General features: G+C 45.6%; 1 protein-coding gene across 1 annotated transcript in view; it reads right to left on the bottom strand.

Annotated features, from left to right (window-relative positions):
- The window catches only part of mfn1a (mitofusin 1a), a 67,849-nt gene extending 50,386 nt beyond the window's left edge, over window positions 1-17,463 (bottom strand). Inside the window, 6 exon segments of the mRNA XM_034183523.1 lie at window positions 1,585-1,738; window positions 1,828-1,935; window positions 15,543-15,651; window positions 16,087-16,211; window positions 16,293-16,455; window positions 17,170-17,463. Coding sequence (XP_034039414.1) covers window positions 1,585-1,738; window positions 1,828-1,935; window positions 15,543-15,651; window positions 16,087-16,211; window positions 16,293-16,455; window positions 17,170-17,453 — 943 coding nt within the window. The 5' untranslated portion in view covers window positions 17,454-17,463.
- Window positions 17,464-18,610: the final 1,147 nt, after the last annotated feature.

Below are 18,610 nucleotides of genomic sequence, written 5' to 3'. Positions count from 1 at the left end.
GTCCCTCACCCGGCTCACCTGTCTCGGGCCCTCCCTCACATGGCTCACCTGTCCCAGGCCCTCCCTCACCTGGTTTACCTGTCTCGGGCCATCCCTCACATGCCTCGCCTGTCTCAGGCCGTCCCTCACATGGCTCGCCTGTCTCAGGCCATCCTTTACATGGCTCATCTATCTCAGGCCGTCCCTCACATGTCTCAGGCCCTCCCTCACCTGGCTTACTTGTCTCAGGCCATCCCTCACATGCCTTGCCTGTCTCAGGCCCTCCCTCACCCGGCTTACCTGTCTCAGGCTATCCCTCACATGGCACATCTACCTCAGGCCGTCCCTCACCTGTCCCGGGCCCTCCCTCACCCGGTTTACCTGTCTCGGGCCATCCCTCACATGCCTCGCCTGTCTCAGGCCGTCCCTCACATGGCTCGCCTGTCTCAGGCCATCCTTTACATGGCTCATCTATCTCAGGCCGTCCCTCACATGTCTCAAGCCCTCCCTCACCTGGCTTACTTGTCTCAGGCCATCCCTCACATGGCTCAACTGTCTCAGGCCATCCCTCACATGCCTTGCCTGTCTCAGGCCGTCCCTCACATGGCTCACCTGTCTGGGGCCCTCCCTCACCCGGCTTACCTGTGTCAGGCTATTGCTCACATGGCACATCTACCTCAGGCCGTCCCTCAGCTGTCTCGGGCCCTCCCTCACCCGGCTTACTTGTCTCAGGCCATCCCCCACATGCCTAACATGTCTCAGGCCATCCCTCACATGGCTCACCTGTCTCAGGTCATCCCTCACATGGCTCAACTGTCTCAGGCCATCCGTCACATGCCTCGCCTGTCTCAGGCTGTCCCTCACATGGCTCACCTGTCTGGGGCCCTCCCTCACCCGGCTTACCTGTCTCAGGCTATCCCTCACATGCAATGCCTGTTTCAGGCCATCCCTCACATGGCAGACCTGTCTTGGGCCGTCTCTCACATGGCTCGCCTGTCTCAGGCTGTTTCTCATATGGCTCACCTGTCTCAGGCTGTCCGTCACATGCCTCACCTGTCTCAGGCCATCCCTCACATGGCTCACCTGTTTCAGGCTGTCCCTCACATGGCTGATCTATCTCAGGCCGTCCCTCACCTGTCTTGGGCCCTTCCTCACCCGGCCTACCTGTCTCAGGCCATCCCTCACATGCCTTGCCTGTCTCAGGCCGTCCCTCACATGGCTCACCTGTCTCAAGCCGTCCCTCACATGCCTCACCTGTCTCAAGCCGTCCCTCACATGCCTCACCTGTCTCAAGCCGTCCCTCACATGCCTCACCTGTTTCAGGCCATCCCTCACATGGCTCGCCTGTCTCAGGCTGTTTCTCACATGCCTCGCCTGCCACAGGCCGTCCCTCACATGGCTCACCTGTCTCGGGCCCTCCCTCACCCAGCTCATCTGTCTCAGGCCATCCCTCACATGGCTCATCTATCTCAGGCTGTCCCTCACCTGTCTCAGGCCCTCCCTCACCTGGCTTACCTGTCTCGGGCCCTCCCTCACCCAGCTTACCTGTCTCAGGCCATTCCTCACATGCCTGTCCTGTCTCAGGCCGTCCCTCACCTGGCTTACCTGTCTTGGGCATGCCTTGTGCTTGGTGCATCCTGGAGGCCAGGACCTCTTTGGCCGAGATGAAAAAGATTCTTCCTGGAGCATCATCCAGGCTGACCACCTTCAGCTCCTCAGCCAGGAAGCTCACACAGCGGTCCAAGTGTTGCTTCCTCACCTGGATCACAGCCGGACAGAAAAGGATTCAGAAGGCTCATATATGTGTCCCTAAAAATGGTTTGGGATGGCCTAAACCTGGACACAGACCTCCTCTAGGTATTCGAGTTCAGTCACCGATGCGTCCCATCTGTTGTGCAGAATGAAGATATTTGGTTTGGAGATCCGCTCGCTGACTTTGTGGAAGAAAAGCTTCTCCTGCAAACAGATGGATGTGAAGAAGCAGAAATCAGTCATTAACACGTATGTTAAACCTGTTTAAAGCAGCTCATCTCAAAAACTGAGTGCATGAAGGAACCTAATGAGGGAAGCCACCAAGACAGCTCTTTTTAATTTTATTGAACCTTTGTTTAACCAGGTTAGTCCCAATTAGATCAAGTTTTACAAGGGAAACCTGGACAATTATAACATTTCCAGTTCACCTAACCTGCATTAAATGTGGGAGGGAACCCCGACAAACACGGGGAGAACACGCAAACTCCACACAGAAAGGCCACAGGACCATGGCCTTCTTGCTGTGAGGCCACAGTGCTAACCACTGAGCCACTGTGCTGACCTAAGGAGGTCAGCTCTGAAGGAGATCCAAGCTTCAGTGGCTGTGACTGGACAAATGTTTCTTGTTGTGTTGTTCTTTTTGTCAAAGTCATTCAACAAGACCCTGTTTGTCTGTTTGTTTGTTTTATGTTTGTCTGTTTATATGTTCATATGTTTGTCTGTTTGTTTATCATCAAACATTTATTTAACCAGGATAAAAACTTGTAGAGATTAAAAATCTCTTTTACAAGAGGGTCCTGCCAAGTGGCAGCATCGCGGTTACAAATACATACAAAAACACAAATAAATGCATAGACACACTTTCACTCAACATAGTCAAACAGCAATGTCATCATAAGAACCTGGGTCCTAAATCAATTTAAAAACAGTGACAGACAGGCTGCCTTTCTGCAAGGTCCTTTAAAAGAATAAAATGAGACCAACTCCTTCAACTGTAATTCATTCTGAAGCTGATTCAGAAGGTGCTGCAAAATTAAAAGCCTTTTTGCCAAAGTCAGTGTGGGCTTTAGGGACAGTCAATAAAAACAGATCCTGTGAATGCAGGTGATACATCCCTGCAGGGCTCTGGAGAAGGTAAGTGTTCACATAAGGAGGAAGAAGTCCAAGTACTGCCTTATAAATAAAAAGATGCCAGTGAATCCATCGCAGAATGGAGGGAGAACCAACCAACTCGAGAGTACAGCAAACAGTGATGAGTGAGAGATTTTAAGTTTGTAATGAATCTCAAGGCTCCATGAAACACAGTGTCCAAGTCATGAAGACACTGGGAGGTTGAATGCATGTATAAAATATCACCATAGTCCAAGACAGACAAGGATGTCGCATTTACAAGTTGTTTTTGTGCTTCAAAAGATAAACAGGACTTGATTCTAAAAAAAACAACAAAAAACACACATACTAAAAAACCTAACTTTAATTTAAATTGTTTAACCAAATCTTGGACATGCTCCTCCTCCAACTGCCACCTTATTGTGGTGGGGGAGTTTGCGTACCCGGATGATCCTAGGAGCTATGTTGTCGGGGGCTTCATGCCCCTGGTAGCGTCTCCCATGGCAAACAGGTCCTAGGTGACAGGTCAGACTAAGGGCAGTTCAGAAGCTCCCATGACCGACACAAAGTCAAGGACCGAGACATCGCCCAGTATGGCAGAGCCAGGGCCCCACCCTGGAGCCAGGCCTGGGATTGGTGCTCGCGTGTGAGTGCCTGGTGGTCGGGCCTTAGCCTACGGGACCCGTCCGGGCTCAGCCCAAAAGAGCGATGTGGGCCCGACCTCCTGTGGGTTCACCACCTGCAGACGGGGGCATGGGGGTCGGGTGCAGAGAGGACTGGGTGGCAGTCGAGGGCGGGTGGCCCGGTGGCCCGGTCCACGCTCACAGCCTCTGGCTGTTGGGATGTGGAACGTCACCTCGCTGGGGGGAGAAGGAGCATGAGCTTGTACGGGAGGTTGAGAGGTACCGACTAGAGAAAGTCGGGCTCACCTGCATGCACACCTTGTGCTGTGGTACCCAACTCCTGGAGAGGGGCTGGACGCTCCACTTTTCTGGCGTTGCTCACAGGGAGAGGTGGTGAGCTGGGGTTGCATTGCTTATTGCTCCCCAGTTCAGTCGCCATGTGTTGGTGTTCACCCCGGTGAACGAGAGGGTTGTGTCCCTACACCTTTGGGTTGGGGACAGGTCTCTCATTGTTGTCTCGGCCTATGGGCTGAGCGGCAGTGCAGAGTATCCAGCTTTCTTAGAGTCCCTGGGAGGGGTACTAGACAGTGCTCCGACTGAGGACTCCATTGTTTTCCTGGGGGATTTCAACGCCCACATGGGTGGTGACAGTGAGACCTGGAGGGGGGTGATTGTGAAGCATGGCCTCCCCGATCTGAACCCGAGTGGTGTTCAGTTGTTGGGCTTCTGTGCTAGCCACAGTTTGTCCATCACGAACACCATGTTCAAGGACAAGGGTGTCCATAAGTGCACGTGGCACCAGGACACCCTGAGCCAGAGGTCGATGATCGACTTTGTAGTCATATCATCTGCCCTTCGGTCACGTGTCTCGGACACTTGGGTAAAGAGAGGGGCTGAGCTATCAACCAATCACCACCTGGTGGTGAGTTGGATCCGCTGGGAGGGAAGGAAGCCGGTCAGACCTGGCAGGCCCAGATATATCGTGAGGGTCTGCTGGGAATGACTGGCGGAACCCTCTGTCAGCGAGGTTTTCAACTCCAACCTCCGGGAGAGCTTCTCCCAGATCCTGGGGAAGGTTGGAGACACGGATTCCGAGTGGACCATGTTCTCCACTTCCTTTGTCAATACGGCCACCGGTAGCTGTGGTCGCAAGGTCTCTGGTGCCTGTAACAGCAGCAATCCCCGAACCCAGTGGTGGACACCAGAAGTAAGGGATGCCGTCAAGCTGAAGAAGGAGTCCTACTTGTCTTTGTTGGTAAGTGGGACGCCAGAGGCAGCTTACAGGTACCGGCAGGCCAAGCATGCTGCAGCAAAACATGGGTCTGGGAGGAGTTCGGGGAGGCCATGGAGGAGGACTATCAGTCGGCCTCGAAGAAATTCTGGCAAACCGCCCAATGCCTCAGGAGGCGGAAGCAGCTCTCCGCCAACACTGTCTATAGTGCGGGTGGGGAGCTGTTGACCCTGACTGGGGATGTTGTCGGGCGGTGGAAGAAATACTTCGAGGATCTCCTCAATCCTCAGGCCGAAGTCACCGAGGTGGTCAGAAAGCTCCTTGGTGGCAAGGCTCCTGAGGTGGACGAAATCCGTCCTGAGTACCTTAAGTCTCTGGATGTTGTGGGACTGTCTTGGTTGACATGTCTCTGCAACATCACGTGGCGGTAGGGGACAGTGCCCCTGGATTGGCAGACCGGGGTGGTGGTCCCTCTGTTTAAGAAGGGGGTGTGTTCCAACAACAGGGGGATCACACTCCTCAGCCTGCCCGGTAAGGTCTATTCCAGAGTACCCGAGAGGAGAATTCGACCGATAGTCGAACCTCGGATTCAGGAGGAGCAGTGTGGTTTTCGTCCTGGTCGTGGCACGCTGGACCAGCTCTACACACTCCATCGGGTGCTCGAGGGTTCATGGGAGTTCGCCCAACCAGTCCACATGTGCTTTGTGGATCTGGAGAAGGCATTTGACCATGTCCCTCGGAGCACCCTGTGGGGGGGTGCACCGGGGGTTTGGGGTCCGGAGTCCTTTGCTAAGGGTTAACCGCAGCAGGAGCTTGGTTCGCATTGCAATAGGAGCATAAAAATACAACATTGTAAAATTAAAAAAATCTGAGAACCAGTAAAGGGCCTTTTACACTGAACACGTCGGAAGCGTCAAATACGTCAAAAATCAGTCTAAAAAGCATTATTTTCAATGAGACGCGTTGCTTTTTAGATGCATCAGAAGCGTTGCATCAAAAGCCGAGCTAAACCGACGCTTCTGATGGGAGCGCGCATTGCCGCTTGTCGGCAGGCTGACGCAGTCAAAGTTCAATCCAATCCAACTTTCAACGCTCTGAGCTGTGACGTACTTTCGCGCTGTCCAATAGGAATGACGCGTTGGGCCAAAACACGCAAGACTAGTGGCAGAAACCACTGATCTCTACAAAATGGATCGGTGCAGAAACCACTGATCTGTACAAAACAAACGTGTCACAGGACTGTTCATTTATAGAGCAGTTTTCTGAAGAAAAATCCTTGGAAATGTTTTTTGTTGTTGTTTGTTACCTCAGAATTTCTGATTACTGTTAAAAAAAAGTTTAGAACACTTGTAATTAAAATAGCTAAATAAATCAATAAATGGTTCTTTAGAAACCTTTCATCTGTAAACTAAAACCACCTGTTATTTCAGATTAGATCATTTCTTGTTTAACATAAGGAACCTCAGACATTTATTTTTAGACAAAATAACATGGAAATTTGTACATTTTTAAAGTCTGGTAGATTATTTATATCTCATTTCAACCAGAAAAACAGACACTGTAAATAAATACAAATGTTTATTATAAATGCAACAGGAAATAATTTAACAATGACTGCAGTGTGATTGTAAAGTAGGATTTCTGTGACATAAACCTCATGATTAATTTTTTTTAATGGTCATTTCAACTTGTAATTTCATCAAAATATGTAATTGCCTTTAATGTTATCAGGACAGAGTCATTTCTAAAATATGAATTTGAGCACAATAAGTGGAGAGCTTCTACCTGTGCAAATGTCTTTGGACTTTGATTCGTGGACATTTTTAATGATCCGTTCATTTATTGTTAAAATATAAAATGAAACAGCTTTTTAAAAAATAATAAAATAGTTGCTGTTGAAAGAGCCTTTTATTTAGAAGCAGGTGATGTTCTGCTGGATTCTCTGGACCAGATGAAGGTCTCTTCTGCAGCTTTGACCTCTGGTGGTGTTGCTGAAGAGCAGAGATGTTTTCTTTCGACTGGACTTCGTGGTGTTCAGCTCATCAATGGAAATGTTCCTGATTGGGACAAATACAAATATTTCTTTAAATATAAAGAAACACTAAACAGTTTATATATATATAAAAAAGAAAAAAAAAACAGAAAAAAAAAAACAATGGAAAAAAAGACCGAAATTTAAATGCCCGTTATTTAAAGTTGAGCTTTTGTGGTGTCTGAAAAAAGCTGTTGCTTTATTTGGTAAAAATAAAAAAGACTGAACCATTTAGAAATTAAAGTGTTCACTCAGATCAACTGTGCTAAAAGGCTACGCTAACGTTAGCTGATCATTAAACCTTCACAGCAGTTCAGTAAACGTCACGTTTTACTTTTATTTTATTCTCACCTCGATAAAGCTGCAGAACTAAACTCCGTTGGTCAAACTGGGACTTCACATATATCCAAAAAGTGGGAGATTTCAGATTTTCACCCCGGCTGCTTGCCTCGGTCTGCCCAGGAATGAAGCCTGAAGGCCGGCTTCTCTGTGCGGGTCGGCCCGCTGTCGCGGTTCGATCAATATCCCACCAAGTCGTCAGTCCTCCCTCGGTCAGCGTCACTCCGAAAAGTAGCTGAAAAAAAGCTTCTCCCAGCAGGGTGATGGGAGAATCGTTCTACTGCTGTTTTTTAAAGCTTTTTTGTGGTTCAGGCGACGCAAATTCAAGATGGCGATCGCTGAACTTTTTTCAGGTTGTGGAAACAGCCAGAGTGTGACGTAGCAGTCTCCGCCCCCTTGCCGCTTCCGAAGCGAAGCATCTGGTGTCACGCGTCGGACGCGTCAGATGCATTGGAAATGCATCCGATGGATTGGAAGGCGTTGACGGATTGGCCTGACATATTCAGTGTGAAAGGCCCACTAGAGATTAATAAATGATCAAAATTTAGTCTAAGAAATCAGATCATGTCAGAATCCCCAAGGCGTTCCCAAGACAGCCGAGAGACGTAGTCCCTCCAGCGTGTCCTGGGTCTTCCCCGGGGCCTCCTCCCGATGGGACGTGCCCAGAACGCTCCTGGGTGAAGAGGAGCTTCATCCTGGACCCGGCCCTCCTGGCCGACTTCTACCGCCGCCACCCGGACAAGCCTGGTCGGGCGCCAGGAGGCGCCCGTTGAGGGGGGGGTCCTGTTGTGTGGGCCGCCAGAAGAGGAGGTACTGCTGGCCCACCACCAGAGGGCGCCCGGTCTGGAGTGCGGGCTCCAGGCACCAGAGGGCCAGCCGCCTCACAGGAGCAGCCAGGGTGACAGCTGTCACACATCACCTGCAACAGCTGTTACCAATCATCTGATCGGCAGGAGTATATCAGCAGGACGACGTCTCCACCTCTTTGCCGAGATATCGTTTCTACCGAGAAGGTAACGTACTCAGCTAACTGTTTGACAGTGATCTTTGTGACTTTGTGCATTGCTCTGAGAGAACTTTCCAACGAGAGGTGGAGGTAGCTTACCTGCCGTTCGGATTCCTGGGTGCGAACGCGCCCTCCTTTAATTGTTCTTTATTCCTCGCCAGCAGTACCAGGTCCGACACGCAGAGGCAGTGGCCACCTGGGAGTTCGGGGCTTGGCGGCTCCAGTATTCCCGGGGTCTGGTGGCGGAGGAAACCGTGTGGTTCTGGTTCTACTTTGGAGAGGCGTCTCCTATCTTCGAGCCTGCCCACACGACACCTGTGTGAATTTGACTTTGTCTATTATTGTAATCTGTTGTACTTGTTGTGCATTTTCACAACAGTAAAGTGTGTTATTTGACCCATTCCACTGTCCGTTCATTTGCGCCCCCTGTTGTGGGTCCGTGTACTTACACTTTCCCAACACTTCCCAACACTTTGAAAATGAATAACTCCATCAATTTTTAAGCTAGAATTAAGATCTATAGCTCAAAATGTTTGGTTTTTAATTTGAAATCCAATATATGCAAATTAGTACCTTTTCAAGGTCAACAGGGGTCAAAAGGTCACGTAACACCAAAAAAGCTTGAAATCTACTAATAGTTTCCTTTTGAGCCAGATTTTGTGGAAAAATCCAACAGAAACCTAACCAAACTTAATTTTTCTGATAGGTTACATACCAGGGCAGTTTATTATAAAGGTCATGGACAATACAGAAAGAATTCCGGTTGTACAGATATGCATGAATTGTGGGAAAATCTCTTGAGTCAGCACAATACACTTTGTTTTTCCTTACAGATTTGCTTAACAAGAACCAACTTATCCCCCTGCTACAATTATGACTGACCAGTTTTAGATGACTAGTACTGTGGAGTATGGTCTTTGTGGTCATGTTACTAAAATGTTCTCACAAAAAGAAAACAAGTACTGGTTCTGGTTTTAATTTGCATCCATATTTTGAAGACAAAAGCACTTTTGCATGTTTCTCTCTTTTAGACTGAACATGGTGAATGGTTTGACCAGAATTAGCCATGACCAACTAATACATAGTCTACAGTGGATGGCTTAAACCTACAACTTCCAATAGACATTACAATGGCTAGCTGACAAACTACATGAAGTTGAACTATAGAAAAATTGCATACACAAGAATTGCCCACAACTCCCAAGAAGATTCATCAAAAGAAGCTGCATAAATATCATCAAACCTGAGCTGGTGGAGTGATGTGGATGCATAAACTGCACATAAAGGTGCCTTATTCATTTTCAAGATCTGATTCTTTGTGCAACCATGCCATCCTCTTCGTCACTCTCATCCTCATCGGTCTCTGTCTCATCTGACTCCAGATCCTCAAGCGACAGTTTCTCTGGCATTTGCAGCCCTTTGAACCAAACCATCACCAACCTCTTGTCAGCATTTACACGCCATCCATCAGGCCCGGATCCAGACCGGTTTGGACTGATGCAATTGCATCGGTCAGATTTTTTTACGCATCATTCGTCATCGGTAAAAAAAACCCAAAAAACTCAAATAATCCCAAATAGTGACAAACGTGTCCCCGCGGCGAACACAGCTTTTGATTTTATCCCACAATGCATCACGCAGGTGTACACAGGAATATTCAAACCGGATGAAACAAACATAGCGTCAGTCCAGTCGAGTCGATGATCAGGGCATCCAGGAAAAAAGTTGTGCAAGGAAAATTGGGCGCTTATTTCAGCAAGAAATGGTGAGTGGTTTATAAATAGTTTTCAGACAACAGTGTGTTTGAAAGGCTTCTATGATGACTGAAATTACATTTTCCAACCGTACATGTCAACCTGTACGGCTGGTCCGTAAATTATACGGATTTTTCCGAGTTTCAGAGTCATACAGACGTACAAATAAAGTCGGATATTCAGGGTTTGGTCTGTAATCAACTGTTTCTCCAGCGCGACTCCACTTTGAAGCATGAACCATTGAAGCAATGCTTCGATCCACTAGCTGATTGGCTCTTTGATTTGCTGCTCTTCAGAAACAGCAAGTCCGCTTCTTAACCCCTCTCAAAGCCATTAAAATACCATGAGTCACTTTTGTGTGGATTAAAGTCACTAACTGGGACTCTTGTCTTGTTGCAGTCAAGAAACAAGACTCGTCCTCTAATCGACTAAAATGTTTTTTCCTCCCAAAATGAGATGTGCTGTATTTCTTTACAAATTACATCCTGATGTGCAGCACAGCAGCTGTAAGAGCTCAGCTCAGATATATGGAAAGACATTCATGCCAATAATGTCTGAAAGGAAATGCTTTTGACAAAAACTACAGATTTTGTTTGTTGCTATTTATGTCCAGAGATCAAGGATCCACCATGTCAGTTTTTGTTATAGTGTTGTTTTTTTAGGACATCATATTTTTACAAATAAGAAGTGTTCACTATGGTCCATGAAGTATAATAAATATATTAAACGAAGTGTGACAGTGTATGTTGCACATGAATAAAAGAATGAAGATTATTGAATAACAAGATGCGTACGATTTTTCATTGGGCAAAAATGCATGTGTCAGATTTTCACTCTGGATCCAGCCCTGATCCATGGCCAACTGGACCAAGTTCCCCAGGCTTAGGTTTTCTGGCATTTTTCCATATGAAGGTCACATAGTTGGTCCGCTTCAGCTTTTCCTGCAGGACGGCTCTGCATGGTGGCAGGCAGCATGGGTCTGATGACTTTATCTGTCCAAGTGGGTCATTCTGTGACTTTGGGGCATAAAGTTTTTTGAACAGGTGACGTCTACCGTCATTGACCTGGCTGACATTTTTCAGACACACAACACACAAACTCCTCCAGAGTTGCAGCCACATCCATATCAATTCTGTCTGAACTTCCAAGAGCTTTAGTGAATCTGTCGTTTCTCACCATCACGTCATATGACTTTTGTTTGCCTTTCCTTATAAATGATGCAGTTTAATCCCACCCAGACAGAGCATGAAGAGCAGGGAGAGCGTCAGTTATCTCTTGGGTGAATTTCAGATATGTTTATCAATCGCCTTGTGTTCTTGGCATTAACACCAGCATCCATCCACAACTCTGCATCAGTGTACTTGGAATGATGAACAAGCAATATGAACACGTCTGTATCAATGCTGCGGACCACGATTCTTGCTGCCTGCCCTCCATTAACCTCAGCCACAAAGTTGGCATGAAAGATGAGTCGTGTATCTGCCTCTTCATGACAACTCTCTAGTTCTGAAACTGTCTGCCTTTGCACACGTCTGTCAGCTACAGTGTAGAGGAAGCAATGCCCTCCTGTGGCAAAATAGAAACTATGGCCCTCCAGAATGGATGCATAGGCAGGATTCATCCATTCATCTCTGAGAAAAGACAGCAGCTCGAGTTTGAACTCTTTCGACCGCAGTGCACTTCCAAAGTCAGCTGGTCTTCTTTGTAAATGTCCAGTTATCTTGTAGCAAGACATTGATTCACCTCAACTGTCATGGTCTTGATCTTTTATTGATGGCCCATCTGGATATGTGTCACATACTAGATGAACTTCTCTGCCATGAGCACACGCTTGCTGCAACATCAATCTGGCTATTCCACCAAAGGAAAGTGGCAAAGTGGGTAAGGTTGGAATGAAGAACATTGGATCTATTAGATCTGCATCGACTGGAGTTGGCTCAGTGTTCTGTATACCCATTGCCTCAGGCACCTCCATCAGTTTACACTTCGATGTTTTATTCATGTCACCAGTAATCTGACAAAGTGACAGCGGAACTGGAACAGTGGATATGACAACACCGTTCCTAAATCAAACCCCTGTGTAAGTGCCAGGTAGAGAAGTCTTCCAAACAAGTCCCTTGTACATTTGACCTCCTTCAGTTTCTTCTCTTTAGCTGGAATCTTCACTTTGACTGCATCTTGGGCAAAGCTTGCCACTTTCCTACGTTTTATTGGCCACTCAAATCTCTTAGGGTCTTCTTTACACTCAGTGACAAATTTTTACTTTATCAGAAAAAAATACGTTTTGTTATATCTCTCTTGGTTTTTCCCACAAAACCTTACTCAGAAGGAAACTAGGGATAAATTTCTCGCCTTTTGAGGTGTGACATTACTTTTTGACCCCTGTTGACCTTGAAAAGGAAGTAATTTGCACAAACTGGATTTTCAACAAAAGAGGACACCAAACCAAACATTTTGAGCTATAGATCTTAATTCTAGTTTACAAATTGATGGAGTTATTCATTTTCAAAGTTGCCCTACCCCATTAATTTGTGGTATTCGCTAATGAAGCAAAATGGTAGAAAAGGGTTAATTCTGGCTTCATGCCCCGGCTGAGGCGCGCCAGCAGTACTGTTCCGAAAGCCCCATGGGATGCTCTTTTCAGAAATACCAATGAAAGGTTCTGTCACTTAAAGCAAATAAACAGGTTCTGGCTCTGTGTCTATAAGATCTAATCCAGTGGTGGCACAGCTAACCAAAAAGTTAGCTTTGATAACCACTCTTCCGCTAACTGAAAAGCTAACTTTTACAATGTTAAACCGATAAAACTTACAAAACCGAGAAAACGTTACAGCCAACTGCTAACTTTTAGTACTGACTCAGTACACTGTCGGCTACTGATAAGTCAGTTTCAAGTTTAAGCACTGTCAAGGTTTCCGAGTAAAATCGAACGCAATCACAAACCCCAAACAAACAACGAACCAGAGCTTCTGTCTTTATGCCCACCGCCCACTGCTGCCCCCCCCCCCCCCACCCCCCACAAAATGTCATTTACTAACCACATGCTACAACACAGACAGTGGACAGGAGACATGAAACTCCAGAAATTCCAGAAAGTTTATTGACATTAACAGTAACTTTGTCATTTTTACAAAGTAAAAATATCACACATACGAGGTCTGTCCATAAAGTATAGGTCCTTTTTATTTTTTTCAAAAACTATATGGATTTCATTCATATGTTTTTACGTCAGACATGCTTGAACCCTTGTGCGCATGCGTGAGTTTTTCCACGCCTGTCGGTGACGTCATTTGCCTGTGAGCACGACTTGGGAAGGAGTGGTCTCGCCCCCTCGTTGGATTTTCATTGTCTGGAAATGGCGGAATGAAAAAGACTTTTTTGGACATGTTTGGACATGTCTTTCTCGGCTTTCAATGCTTACCAGTCCAGTAAGTATCAGTGAAATTGTGGAGATCTGGACATGTCCAAACTTGTCCTCTGACACGCCGAAATGGAGGTGTTCCTTTGTCTCGCTTCCAAAGCGAATCGGTCTTTACGCGCGAAGCCTCCGCGCGGCTTTCCATGACAAAATCTCTTGTTAAAAGTGAAATCTGCCGGAAAATGGCTGATGTCCAGCTCTTGTGATAACCAGAGAAAGAGCACACGACGGTCTCATATCCACAGAGCCATCTGTTTAGAAATGGTCCAGTGGCTTGTGCTGCGTCGTCGCAGCTCAGAGCGCGGCGCGCCGAGCGTCCTTAAAGGGGTCCTTAAAACTGTATTAACAGTCCTTATTCTCTGTGAAGCCCATAAAATTTTCACCAAAAGCCAGATAAATTTTTTGAATGGTTTCCAGCTGCCTGTCTCTAACAGCTTCTGAAAAAATTCTGATGGAAAAAAAGCCCAAATCATTCCACCATTTCCAGACAATGAAAATCCAACGAGGGGGCGGGACCACTCCTTCCCAAGGCGTGCTCACAGGCGAATGACGTCACCGACAGGCGTGGAAAAACTCACACATGCGCATGAGGGTTCAAGCTTGTCTGACGTAAAAACATATGAATGAAAGCCATATAGTTTTTGAAAAAAATTAAAAGGACCGTTACTTTATTGACAGACCTCGTATCTTTTAAAGTAATGCGCTAATGCTGAAGGTTTGAGGATTAACAGACGCACGTGCCAAAAGGAATTATGGGAAAAATAAGTCTCCTTCACTGGTTGGTTGGTGTATTTATTTGTAAAAACCAACACACAAGTGACTGTAGCATGTGTGTCGGTTTTTACAAATAAATGTGTATTTGTAAATATGTCATTTTTTTCATTTGTAAAAAAAGGCATTTGCAAAACTGAAAATTCTGTTTGTGAAGCATAATTCACAATGAAAAGTGACCAACATTGGTCGCTATTCACACTCCCATAGAGTAGATGGCAGTGTTCTATACATTTTGACAGGGGGAGGGGTGATTGAAAGAGACTCATTTTTCCCATAATGCCTTTTGGTGTGTGTGTGTCTGTCAACACTCAAACCTTCAGAATTAGTGCATTACTTTAAAAGATATGTATGATCTTTTCACCTTGTAAAAATGTCAGAGTTGTCGTCAATATCGATAAACTGTCTGGAATTAGTTTTGTTTAAAATCATGAAACCATGAGTGAAAGGTGCTTTGTGTTTCATGTCTCCTGCCCACTGTCTATATTGCTGCATGTGAAAAGTAAATGACACTTTTTTTCCCAGCAGCGCTGGCAGCTGGCCCGCCTCCTTCTGCTGGGGGAGGGCTGAGCTCACAGTGGTCTGACTGATGCAATACATGAAACAGACTGTTAATCTTTATTCACTATGCCAGCAAAAACATGTTAGCAGAATTAAAGTTAGCAGAAGTAAATTTACAGGCACACCTGTGCACTAATCATGGTGTCTAATCAGCATCTTGATATGGCACACCTGTGAGGTGGGATGGATTGTCTCAGCAAAGGAGAAGTGCTCACTATCACAGATTTAGACTGGTTTGTGAACAATATTTGAGGGAAATGGTGATATTGTGTATGTGGAAAAAGTTTTAGATCTTTGAGTTCATCTCATACAAAATGGGAGCAAAACCAAAAGTGTTGCGTTTATTTTTTTGTTGAGTGTATATGAACAATTAAGGATTTACTGAATCCTCCTGGTGGTAAAAACCTAAAGTAACAGAGCGAAAAGACCACAAAAGACCTTTCAACAAGACTTATCAGTGTACCACTGACTTGTCATTGAAAGTTTTTATATGTTTAGTGTTTACTGATTTTACTGTAATTGTGTTTTATGTTGGAAAGAACTTTTTATAGATGGTTGGAAAGTGTAATAATAATAACAACAACAACAACAATAATAAAAATAATATTAACAATAATAATATTTAATAATAATAACATTATTATTACTGTTAATATTTGACATGTACCACATGGTGAAGAGCTTCACTCATTCATGTCAACGACATATACATATTAATAATATTAATATTAATAATAATAATAATAACACAGACTTTGTAAAAAAAAAGAAATGTCAAAAGCGATGATCCACGTTGTTTTGTGATTTGGATTTTGGGGATTTGTTTTCACTTTGATGGTGTAATTCATCAAATTGTGCAGAAAGAAGAACAATTTTATTGATTTATTTTGTTTGATGTCATTAAAAAGGGGAGGGGCTGATAGTATTATGTGCTAATGCCAATGCAAATGTTGGGTGTTTGTTTACCGTGTTCATCAGGGTGGACTCCACATTGCCAACCAGGACAAAGACGTCAGCATCCAGACAGAACTTATCGATCCAGCTGTCCAACTCCAAAGTGACATCAATGCCTGGGCTGGGTCAAAGGTCACAGAAAGGAATCAGTTTTATTTTACTTTCTGCCTCCAGAATGAAATGAAGTCTTTGCTTCAAAATTTTGCTTTGGCGTTCAAATTTTGATTGAATTTAAATCATGTTTTATGGATTGTGTAGGAGCTGACAGTCAGTGGCGGGTCGGCGCTGGCTCACTGTCTGCTCGGGAGGCTGTTCGTATGTGCCGACGGTTTGTCGTTCACGGCAGCAACTCTTCATTTGTTTGCATCGATGGCACGTTGTTTGCGACTGTGACTCTCTGTTTGCGGTGGCAGGTCATTGGTTGCCGTGTTTGTGCCGTTTGTTAAGGCAGCTGACTGTCGGTGATGGCGGCTCAGCGTTCGTAAAGTTGTGTCTGATATGTTCTAACACTAAATATTCGGTCTGTTTTTTTTTTTTTTTTTTGTTCCAGAGTCACCTGTCCATAAGAACAAGGTCATTTCTCAGCAAAGTGCAGCGACTTTTCGGCCAGAAAACCTTGACCAGACTTCCAGAGTCCAGACTGGGATCCATGTGCAGAGCGTGAGCCAGCTGGTTGACCGTCTGCAGGAAGAGGAGGAGTTACTGAGGACAGATTCTGACACCGGAAACTGCCGACTGACTGTTTGGAAAGCTGTGGCTTACTTCAACACTCTTCCTGTTGTCAGATGCCTCGGTGGTGAGATGAGCTTCTTCCTCGTCACTTCCTTCGACCCTCAGGAAGCAGTTGGTGGTGTGGCCGAGGCCGCTGGGTAACACGCGGTCCCTCAGTATGGCGTTAATCACCGTGCTCTTCCCGTTACTGGTCCTGCAAACAAACAGCACAAACGTCATTAATTCTGCACCCGTCACAGACGTTAACCAGGACTTGGCCCGAGCATCCTCTTGTTTGTTGTTATTTAAATAACATAATGATAAAATGTACAATTACATCAAGTCTAAATACTGTAAAAAAACATCATCAGACATGACGGACGTGTAACGACTGCATTTGTGTTGCATCATCAGTTTATCTGTTTTTCAAGTCATTTAAAGTGAAATTTTGAATTGTTGTTACATCATCTGACAGTTATGAGTTCATGAGTCATGCAGATACACTGAAGCTTATCTCAAAAGACAACGAGCCGTTAGCCACTTTGGATCACAGCTTCAGCTCTTTCAGCTCACTTTGTTTTCAGTTTAAATGATGTCCATTTGGCTGCTCCTGTTTTTTTGTTCTGAGGCGCCACAGCGGATAAAGCCCGATCCACATTGCTTTTGGCACGTTTTACACCAGATATCCTTCGTGATGCAACTCCAGTTTTACCTGGAGAAACACACACAGCTGCTGGTGTTCCAAAGAGGTCTCCCATCCAAGAATTAACCAGGTCCTTCACTGATTAGCTTCTGAGATCTGACGGGATCAGACTGACACAGAGCAGACCAGCTGCTGTTTTCAGTTTAAATACTTAAGTTTATTTTTAAATTGTAATTTATGGACCAAACTTGATCACATACTTTAAAAACATCACATGACCATCACCTGCCAAAGAACGCCACCTTCATGTGTCTCCTGACCAGAACTTCTCTGATGGTCAGCAGTTTGGTGGTACAGCTCTGCATCTCCAGGCTCTGCTCCTCCACGGCCACCGGACCCAGGTCGGCACTGCACCATACCTCTGACATCACACAGCAACACAACACCTGGTTCACACATCGTGACCGGTAAATTATGAGGGACTGCTCTTTGAATGCGAATGCAGAGAACTTACTGAACAAATGGTAACAAACCCCATCGTACAACCACACAAATGCCCATACAGACATTACAACCCCAAATTAGAAACACCTGAGATGGAAGCAATTTAGGGCTAGTAATGATCCTCCATCAACCCTGAGACCATTGAAATCAATCAATCAATCAATCAATTTTATTTATATAGCGCCAAATCACAACAAGCAGTTGCCCCAAGGCGCTTTATATTGTAAGGCAAAAGCCATACAATAATTACGTAAAAACCCCAACGGTCAAAACGACCCCGTATGAGCAAGCACTTGGCGACAGTGGGAAGGAAAAACTCCCTTTTAACAGGAAGAAACCTCCAGCAGAACCAGGCTGAGGGAGGGGCAGTTTTCTGCTGGGACTGGTTGGGGCTGAGGGGAGAGAATCAGGAAAAAGACATGCTGTGGAGGGGAGCAGAGATCGATCACTAATGATTAAATGCAGAGTGGTGCATACAGAGCAAAAAGAGAAAGAAACACTCAGTGCATCATGGGAACCCCCCAGCAGTCTAAGTCTATAGCAGCATAACTAAGGGATGGTTCAGGGTCACCTGATCCAGCCCTAACTATAAGCTTTAGCAAAAAGGAAAGTTTTAAGCCTAATCTTAAAAGTAGAGAGGGTGTCTGTCTCCCTGATCTGAATTGGGAGCTGGTTCCACAGGAGAGGAGCCTGAAAGCTGAAGGCTCTGCCTCCCATTCTACTCTTACAAACCCTAGGAACTACAAGTAAGCCTGCAGTCTGAGAGCGAAGCGCTCTATTGGGGTGATATGGTACTATGAGGTCCCTAAGATAAGATGGGACCTGATTATTCAAAACCTTATAAGTAAGAAGAAGAATTTTAAATTCTATTCTAGAATTAACAGGAAGCCAATGAAGAGAGGCCAATATGGGTGAGATATGCATATATACATGGCGCCCACTACACACCGAGCGCAACTGAGATATGCTCTCTCCTTCTAGTCCCCGTCAGTACTCTAGCTGCAGCATTTTGAATTAACTGAAGGCTTTTCAGGGAACGTTTAGGACAACCTGATAATAATGAATTACAATAGTCCAGCCTAGAGGAAATAAATGCATGAATTAGTTTTTCAGCATCACTCTGAGACACTGACAGACCACTGAAACCATTTAAAGACCACTGAAGCCACCTAAAGACCACTGAAACCACATATAGACAACTGAAACCATTTAAAGACCACTG

This window comes from Thalassophryne amazonica, chromosome 12 (assembly GCF_902500255.1).
Source record: "Thalassophryne amazonica chromosome 12, fThaAma1.1, whole genome shotgun sequence".
Lineage (NCBI taxonomy): Eukaryota > Metazoa > Chordata > Actinopteri > Batrachoidiformes > Batrachoididae > Thalassophryne > Thalassophryne amazonica.
This window is presented reverse-complemented; position numbering and strand designations above follow the sequence as displayed.